Source organism: Chrysemys picta, chromosome 12 (genome assembly GCF_011386835.1).
Source record: "Chrysemys picta bellii isolate R12L10 chromosome 12, ASM1138683v2, whole genome shotgun sequence".
In the NCBI taxonomy this organism is placed as follows: Eukaryota; Metazoa; Chordata; order Testudines; family Emydidae; genus Chrysemys; species Chrysemys picta.
Genome location: NC_088802.1, coordinates 21,408,612 through 21,418,045, shown reverse-complemented (window position 1 = coordinate 21,418,045; position 9,434 = coordinate 21,408,612). Strand labels below are relative to the sequence as shown.

Genomic DNA, 9,434 nt, shown 5'->3' with positions numbered 1-9,434 from the left:
GAACCCTCCGCCCCCCGCCACCCGGTTCACTCCACTTCCCTGTAAATCAACCACCCCACCCTCCTCTCCCCCCTTCAAGCACCGCTTGCAGAGGCAATAAAGTCATTGTTACTTCACATTCATGCATTCTTTATTAATTCATCACAAAACTAGGGGGATAATTGCCAAGGTAGCCTGGGATGGGTGTGGGAGGAAGGAAGAAAAAGGAAACACTGCAGTTTAAAACTTTAACTCTTATTGAAGGCCAGCCTTCTGATGCTCGGGCAATCACCCGGGGGTGGAGTGACTGGGCGGCCGGAGGCCCCCCCACCGTGTTCTTGGGCGTCTGGGTGAGGAGGCTATGGAACTTGGGGAGGAGGGCTGTTGGTTACACAGGGGCTGTAGCGGCAGTCTCTGCTCCTGCTGCCTTTCCTGCAGCTCAACCATACGCTGGAGCATATCAGTTTGATGCTCCAGCAGCCGGAGCATCGACTCTTGCCTTCTGTCTGCAAGCTGACGCCACCTATCATCTTCAGCCCGCCACTTGCTCTGTTCATCCTGTGATTCAGCCCGCCACCTCTCCTCTCGTTCATATTGTGCTTTTCTGTAGTCTGACATTGACTGCCTCCACGCATTCTGCTGTGCTCTGTCAGCATGGGAGGACATCTGGACCTCCGTGAACATATCGTCCCGCGTCCTCCGTTTTCTTTTTCTAATCTTCACTAGCCTCTGTGAAGGAGAAACATTTGCAGCTGGTGGAGGAGAAGGGAGAGGTGGTTAAAAAAGACACATTATAGAGAACAATGGATACACTCTTTCACATTAAATTTTGCTGTTCACATTACACAGCACATTTGCTTTCGTTACAAGGTCGCATTTTTCCTCTTATATTGAGGGCCTGCCGGTTTGGTGTGAGAGATCACTCACGCAGTGCCAGTCAACAGATTTCGGCTTGCAGGCAGCCATGGTAAGCCACAGTCTTTTGGCTTTTTTAACGTTCTTAACATATGGGAATGGTTTCAAACAGCAGCGCCCTCATTTCCCATATCAAGCACCTATTGGGTTGGCCATTTAAAATGGGTTTGCAATGTAAAAGGAGGGGCTGCGGTTTCCGGGTTAACATGCAGCACAAACCCAACTAACCCCCCTCCCCCCTACACCCAATTATCTGGGTTGATCACTTCACCCCTCCCCTCACCGCGTGGCTAACAGCGGGGAACATTTCTGTTCAGCAGAGCAGGAACGGGCACCTCTGAATGTCCCCTTAATAAAATCGCCCGATTTCAACCAGGTGACCGTGAATGATATCACTCTCCTGAGGATAACAAAGAGCTATAAGGAATGGATGTTGTCTGCATGCCAGCAAACACCGGGACCATACGCTGCCATGCTTTGTTATGCAATGATTCCAGACTACGTGCTACTGGCCTGGTGTGGTAAAGTGTCCTACCATGGCGGACGGGATAAGGCAGCCCTCCCCAGAAACCTTTTGCAAAGTCTTTGGGAGTACATGAAGGAGAGCTTTCTGGAGATGTCCCTGGAGGATTTCCGCTCCATCCCCATACACGTTAACAGACTTTTCCAGTAGCTGTACTGGCCGCGATTGCCAGGGCAAATTAATCATTAATCATTAAACACGCTTGCTTTTAAACCATGTGTAATATTTACAAAGGTACACTCACCAGAGGTCCCCTGTGTGCCCTCAGGGTCTGGGAGCATGCCTTGGGTGAGTTCAGGGGTTACTGGTTCCAGGTCCATGGTGATAAACACATCCTGGCTGTTGGGGAAACCGGTTTCTCAGCTACCTTCTGATGTGATCTATCTACTTTATCTCCATCCTCATCTTCCTCGTACCCCGAACCCGCTTCCCTGTGTGTTTCTCCAATGAGGGAGTCATAGCACACGGTTGAGGTAGTGGTGGCTGCACCCCCTAGAATGGCATGCAGCTCCGCGTAGAAGCGGCATGTTTTCAGCTCTGCCCCGGACCTTCCATTTGCTTCTCTGGCTTTGTGGTACGCTTGCCATAGCTCCTTAATTTTCACGCGGCACTGCTGTGTGTCCCTGTTATGGCCTCTGTCCTTCATGGCCTTGGAGACTTTTTCTAATATTTTGCATTTCGTTTACTGCTTGCGAGTTCAACTAGCACTGATTCATCTCCCCATATGGCGAGCAGATCCCGTACCTCCCGTTCTGTCCATGCTGGAGATCTTTTGCGATCCTGGGACTCTATCACGGTTACCTGTGCTGATGAGCTCTGCGTGGTCACCTGTGCTCTCCACGCTGAGCAAACAGGAAATGAAATTCAAACATTCGCGGGGCTTTTCCTGTCTACCTGGTCAGTGCATCTGAGTTGAGAGTGCTGTTCAGAGCGGTCACAATGAAGCACTGTGGGATAGCTCCCGGAGGCGAATAACGTCGAATTCCATCCTCACTACCCCAATTCCGACCCGCTAAGGCCGATTTTATCGCTAATCCCCTCGTCGGAGGTGGAGTAAAGAGACTGGTTTAAAGGGCCCTTTAAGTCGAAAGAAAGGGCTTTGTCGTGTGAACGTGTCCAGGCTTAATTCGATTTAACGCTGCTAAAGTCGACCTAAACTCCTAGTGTAGACCAGGACTAAGAGGCGTAAGGAGTTAAACACAAGTTCCCAAGGACTCCTTTAAGTTCATTAGGCCCTACTCCAGATGCTGGAATTGGACAACACAGGATGGGTCACTCAATAATTGTCCTGTTCTGTTCATTCTCTCTGAAGGATCTTTCATTGACCACTGTGTGAAGACAGGATATTTATATAGTTGTAAATTTATAGTAACTCCATTGACCCGAGTGCAGTTTTTCTAGATATTTACCAGTGTAAATACCTCAGTGTGCATAAACGTATTACACGTTATGTTCTCATGGAGACAATAATGTCAAGAGTTTATTATATTTATAAAGAAATGCAGAATGAGATGATGGTCCTGGGAGAAAGATGGCCCTTTTATTTTTTGGAGAATAGCCTTGACCCAATCATATCTACTCAGTGCCTTTGAGACAGAATGCAGGAGATCCAGTTTGTTGGAACTTATTTCTGGTAGAGGAGATTTCTAGGAAGCCGCGCAGACGCTCTTTGGGAGTTGTGAGCATGGTGGGTAGCTAGACATTCATTTTGTTTTAAGCTGGATAATCCCCTTTCTGTGTGGTTTGTCCCCTGTCATCCGTGATACTTGTCCAGTATCACGGATGAGGGACGCATGCAAGGTCACACTTGCAGGCAGGACCATGAGGTAGGGGCGGGGCCACAGCTTTCCCAGAAGTACCAGAATGTCCGGTGTGGCATTGCTTTCTAGAAATAATAAACTCCATACTGCTTTATGGAAATATGCTTATGAGTGTAAATATGACATGACTGGAATAGGTTTTATGTTAGATGTGCCATGTAACATATCTCTGCAAAGGTTATGAGCTACTGGATATATTCATCCTATTTTCATGCATATATCTTTTTTTATTCGAAGTTATGATACCTGAAATAAACTGGACCAAAGGACAGTAACCGCAGGGGTGTGAGTAATTGCTGGACCCAGATTAGAAGCTAGTCTGTAAAAGAAGCTTACTGGAACATCTCTGAGGGTGAGATTTCATCTGGAATCACTTTTTTACTGTATTAGGCATAGACTTGATTGTTTTATTTTATTATTCTTGATAATTCATTTTGTTGTGTCTGTTATTACTTGGAACCACTTAAATCCTACTCTTTGTATTTAAGAAAATCACTTTTGACTAATTAATTAACCCAGAGAATGTATTAATACCTGGGGGGAGGGGCAAACAGCTGTGCATATCTATCTATCAACGTTATAGAGGGTAACAATTTATGAGTTTATCCTGTATAAACTTTATCCAGGGTTGTAGTGAGGCTGTGTGGCTCCCTGCCGCCCCAGAGAGGGAAGAGCCCATCCGGAGGCCAGAGTGGGCGGAGCTAGGGAGCACAGAGCCCATACCTCAGAGGGTCAGGTGGCAACCCGGAAGTATAAAGGTTCGCCCTCAGAGCTCAGTAAGGCCCGAGCCATCGGAGGGGCCAGATACCTCCAGCCCAGCTCGTAACTGGCAAAACTCTGCGGCCCAAGGCAGCCGCCAGGACTGGCCAGAGCTGCCCTGTGCCTGCTACCCGGAGTAGTTGCTGGACCTGCCCTACGCTCACTATCCAGAGGAACCTATGGTGCTGGACCCCCCCAGAGGACAACACTCTGACCCAGGTACTACCCGAGGGGGAGTCTGGAAGTAGCCCAGGGGCAGCCGACCCTAGTCTGGCTGCAGCACTGCCAGAGCCCATGTCAGTGTGTTGCAGGCAGGATCCACACTGACTATGCAGCGGGTCTTCTGCTGCTGCTAGGGCCCTGGGCTGCGACGCAGTGGAGTGGGAGGGCCTGCGTCCCCCCTGCCATCCAACTCGTGGGTGGCAGTCTCCCTCTCTCCCAGGCCTGAGGAGGCTTGGGCCTAGTGCTATTGTTTGTACTGTTACTGCTCAGCCCTGCTTGAGGGCCTGAGCTCCTAACTCAGCATTGTTTCCCCACCCTGACCTAGAGCCTGGGCCTCCTATTATTTGTACTGTTGTTGCTCAGCCCTGCCTAAGGGCCTGAGCTCTGACTCTGCATTGCCCCGCCCTGACCCAGGGCCTGGGCTCCCTACTGCGTATACTGTTGTTGCTCAGCCCTGCCTTGGGGCCTGAGCTCTGACTCTGCATTGCCCTGCCCTGACCTAGGGCCTGGACCTACTATTGATTGTACTGCTCCTGTTCAGCCCTGCCTGAGGGTCTGAGCCCCTGACTCATTGTTGCCCGCCTTGACTCGGGCCTGGGCTTACATTGTTTATTTCAGTTACCGCAAGGGCTGCCGAGCAAGACCCCCGCGGACAGACTAATTCCCCAAACAATAACTGTCTGTAGTGAGCCGGTGTGGCTCCCCGCCGTCCCAGAGAGGGTCGAGCGCCGGTTAACCCTTGTACAAGGGTAAAACTGATTTATTTGGGGTTTGGACCCCATTCGGAGTAGGGTACGTGAGTGTTGGAGGCAGGAACACTTCTTAAGCTGTTTTCAGATAAGCCTGCAGCTTTTGGCGGATGTGGTTCAGACCTGGGTCTGTGTTTGTACCAGGCTAGCATGTCGGGCTCAAACCAAGCAAGTCACTAAAGTCCCACGCTGTCAGGGAAGACAGGCTCAGAAGTCGTCCAGTCACAACAGGTGGCAGTTCCCAAGGGGGTTTCTGTGATTGAACCCGTCAGATCTGGTATTCTGCGAATGCCTCAGTGGCCAACCTAGTTGAGGGAAGACCTGGGAAACATTTTTCTAAGATATTGTCAGACTGTTTAACTCATCTAAACACATAGCAGCATTTGTCACAAACAGGTTGAGGAAACCATTTCCCAAATACAGGTTACTTTGACCAGCTCTACCAACCTGAGCTGACAGCAACATACACACCCCTGCCAATTCCATGCATCTTTGGTCTCCAGGATGCAGAGGGACTAGGAATGGGCATGTCTGAGTTGATCCAGGAATAAACCTGATAATAGGAGAGACCGAGGGGCACCAGTGCCTGAGGCCCCCTTAATGGCAGGGAAATGATTGAGATACACCCAGAAAATCCTGGCAAGTGATCTGCACCACACGCTTCTGAGGAAAGTGACCACCCACAATGTCCCTGCCAATCTGACCAGGGGGAATTCCTTCCTGACCCCCACATGATGATCAGTTAGACCCTAAGCACTTGGGCAAGAACCAGCCAGCAAAGAACCAGAGAAAGAGAGAATGGCTCGGTGTAATCTCAGAGCCCTGGCACATCCCGCCCAATGTCCCATCTCCAGCCCGGGCTGCCCAATGCTTCAGAGATTTAAAAAAAAACCTCCGAGAATACACTGGGTCGATGGGAGGAATCCCTTCCTGACCCCTGCCAGGGGCCAGATGAAACCCTGAAGCATGAGCTTTTAGGAACATAAGACATACAATGCAAATGAGCCCCAGGGCTGCTGAGCCCTTCCCGCCACCAGCACAAGCAGCCCTGTCATACAGTCCCACTCAGACATTTGTCCAGCTCTCTTCAAACTAATTCAGTCATTTTCGCTCCACAACTCCTATTGGGAGGATGCTCCAGAACCTCGCCCTGCTGGTGGTTAGAGACCTCCCTGTAATTTCTAGCCAGTCTCTCCATCTCCCGCACGCCTGTATGTACATGTGAGCTAACACAGTCTGGCCTCTTGTCCCCCACCTAGTGGTTAAGCCATGAATGTTTTTTTATAAGACAATGGGCCCAGTCCCCAGCCGGTGGTAATGGATATACAGCTCCATTGGAGGCAGTAGGTGAGCTCCACAAATGCTGCAATTTGATTTTGTGCCACCAAAGTCAATGGAACTACACTGAAGTGTTGAGGATCTACCCCAAATGTCTTCTCACCTACCCCAGTCTTACACCAGTCTGACTCCTCTGGTTCCAATGAAGCCACTCCCTGATTTATACACACAAGCAAGACAATTCCCATCATCCTTTTCAGTGGCCATGGAACAGGCGCTAGTGGCCAAGCAGTGTAACGGGTATTGTTTTGGCACAGAATGAAAGTCAGATTCCTCTTGTGCACACAATTTACACCCATTTACTCAACAACTGGATCAGATTTTCTACTGGTGTAAATCACCCCAGCGGCAGTGACATCAGCGGAGTTAATCTAGATTTGCATTGGTGCAACTAGGTCAAAATGAGACGTGTTTGTGTGCAATCTGTGTGGTTATGAAAATAATTGACATTAATGAATACCTAAAGATACTACATAAGGAAACTTTAATTAGAGAAAGACAGAAAATTAATTCTTGTTGAATTACCTACACCCAGTCAGTCTCCTCAGGGCAGCTTTGATCTCTTTGTTCCTCATGCTGTAGATAATTGGATTCACGATTGGTGGCAATACGGAATAAAGAACAGCCACCACAAGATCCAGAGCAGATGGGGAGCTGGAGGTTGGTTTCAGGTTGGCAAAGGCCCCAGTGCAAACAAACAAGGAAACCACAGTGAGGTGAGGAAGGCAGGTGGAGAAGGCTTTATGCCGGCCCTGCTCAGAGGGGATTCTGAGCACTGATTTGAAGAGCTGAACATATGACACAATCATAAAAACAAAGCAGCCTAAGACTAAACACACACTAAATGCAAGAACCCTAACTTCACTCAGATAGGAGTCAGAGCAGGCGAGCTTGAGTAGCTGGGGGATTTCACAGAAGAACTGATCCACCATGTTGCCTCCACAGAAGGTCAATGCAAACGTGTTCCCGGTGTGTAGTACAGAGTTGAGAATCCCACTGATCCAGGCACCAACTGCCATTTGGACACAAGCTCTGCTGTTCATCATTGTGTCATAGTGCAGTGGTTGGCAGATGGCAACATATCGGTCATACGCCATGACAATGAGAAGGGAAAAATCCGCTGTGATGAAGAAGGAGAGGAAAAAGACTTGGGCAACACATCCAGCATAGGAAATGGACCTGGTGTTCATGAGGGAGTTGGCCATGGATTTGGGGACGGTGACAGAGATGGAGCCAACGTCTAGGATGGACAGATTCATCAGGAAGAAGTACATGGGGGTGTGAAGGTGGTGGTCAAAGGCGATGGCCATGAAGATAAGAAGATTCCCCACCAGGGCTGCCAAGTATATCACTAGAAACCCCACAAAGTGCCAAATCTGCAGCTCCCGAACATCAGAGAATCCCAGGAGAAGGAACTCGGTCAGGGTGGTTCGGTTGGACATTTTCTTTCTCAGGACATCGTGTGATGGTTGCAGAGGGAGGGACAAGAGCAAGGGCGAGGATTAGATCAGTAAAATATCTCTCCTTTTGTGAAAACCACCTGAATTTCCCTGAGTCAGACCCTTAGCTTGTGAAGATTGGTATAATATGGGAATGAGGAGGGGGAAAACAGTCTCATTGATTGCAATGGAGTTACTCCTGATTTACACTGGGGTGAGAGAAAGTAGAATCAGCTCAATGGACTCCACAGCAGTTACTCTTAATTTACACCAGGGTGATGAAGTGGAGAAATTGGAACAATTCCTTTTGAGAAATTTGTATACCTCTGTTACCCAGAGGTGGGTGAACTCTGGATAACGGTGTATAAATGTTACTATCCTCAGTTTACTGAGGGGAACCAGGTGTCTGGCTGGCCAGATTCTGCTGTCAGGGGCATTGCTGCAAATGTGGGGTAATTTCACTGCATGCCATGGAATTATTCCCCATTTATACTGCTCTAAATGGGAGCAACATTTTACCTGGAGGTGACCAAACCCAGGCATAATTACACATTAAACTCGAGTCAGGAATACAGCTCAGGAGTCCTGATGCCTCGTCCCCCCTTCTAGCTGAATTTCCATGCTCATTGCGAGAGACAAATGTTCCAGCTCCCCTCCTGCTTCTCTTTTCACTCAGCTAAACTCCCTCCCAGAGCTTGGAAGAGAAACCAGGAGTGCTGACTTCCATTTTGCTCCCTGCTCTAACCCACTAAATCCAACACCCCTCCCGGAGCTGGAAATAGAGGCCAAGAGTACTGGCTTTACTCACTGGACTCAACTCCCTCCCACAGCTGGGAACAAAGTGAGGTGTCATGACTCATAGTTCCCTCCTCTAGCGAGTACATTAGACTGCATCTCAGCCTCTGTCCCAGTGACTCTCCATTGGCAACAGGAATGATTCCTGCGAGTGACAATGGAGAGTCATTGGGCCAGGGTAGGAGCGTGAGAGTGATTCTCCAGCGTGGTACTTGGGGCACTCACCTGGTGTCTGGTAGAGCCAAGTTCTAGTCCCTGCTCCAATGACTATTTAATTATTGATACAAAGTGGAGCAGCTACAACAGGAGTAGGGTGACCAGATGTTCCGATTTGATAAGACAGTCTCATTTCAGAACAGCCTGTAGCCTAGCAGCTCAGGCACCTTCCTGTAAATTGGGAATTCAAATCCCTTCTCTTCATCAGTCAGAGGGAGTCTGAGTTTGTCACAGGCCAGACGAGTGCCCTAACCACTCAGCTTTAAGTTATGAGGGGTGCCAGTCCCACAGTCTTTATGAGAGACAGAAATAGAACCCCCCATTATTGGCTCATCCACACACTGGACTGAATTTCCTCCCAGAGCCACATATAAAACTCAGGAGTCCTGGCTCTCAGTCCTTGCTACTCTTACCCACTTGACCCCACTTCGTTTCCACAGCTGGGGATTGAATCCAGGCTCCTCGTCCCCACTACTGCTAACCCACTTGACTCAACTACCTTTGCAGAAATCTAATAGACAGATGAAACAATAAACTGAGAGCTAGACACAAACTGATGCTATATAGATAGATAGATAGATAGATAGTTTGATAGATCTAACAACAAACTAACAAAGAGACACAAGTAAGAAAAGATACAGAGAGTGAGAGAGAAAAACAGAATGAACCCAAATTAACA

General features: G+C 48.8%; 1 protein-coding gene across 1 annotated transcript; it reads right to left on the bottom strand.

The window, feature by feature from the left end:
• Nucleotides 1–6,826: 6,826 nt before the first annotated feature.
• On the bottom strand, nucleotides 6,827–7,747 carry LOC135974621 (olfactory receptor 14A16-like). The gene has a single exon (XM_065563040.1). The coding sequence runs from the start codon at nucleotides 7,745–7,747 to the stop codon at nucleotides 6,827–6,829; it is 921 nt and encodes a 306-aa protein (XP_065419112.1).
• Nucleotides 7,748–9,434: the final 1,687 nt, after the last annotated feature.

What these genes read in the sequence shown, in the direction of transcription:
- LOC135974621 (XM_065563040.1), bottom strand. Translation starts at nt 7,747, where the DNA reads ATGTCCAACCGAACCACCCTGACCGAGTTCCTTCTCCTGGGATTCTCT.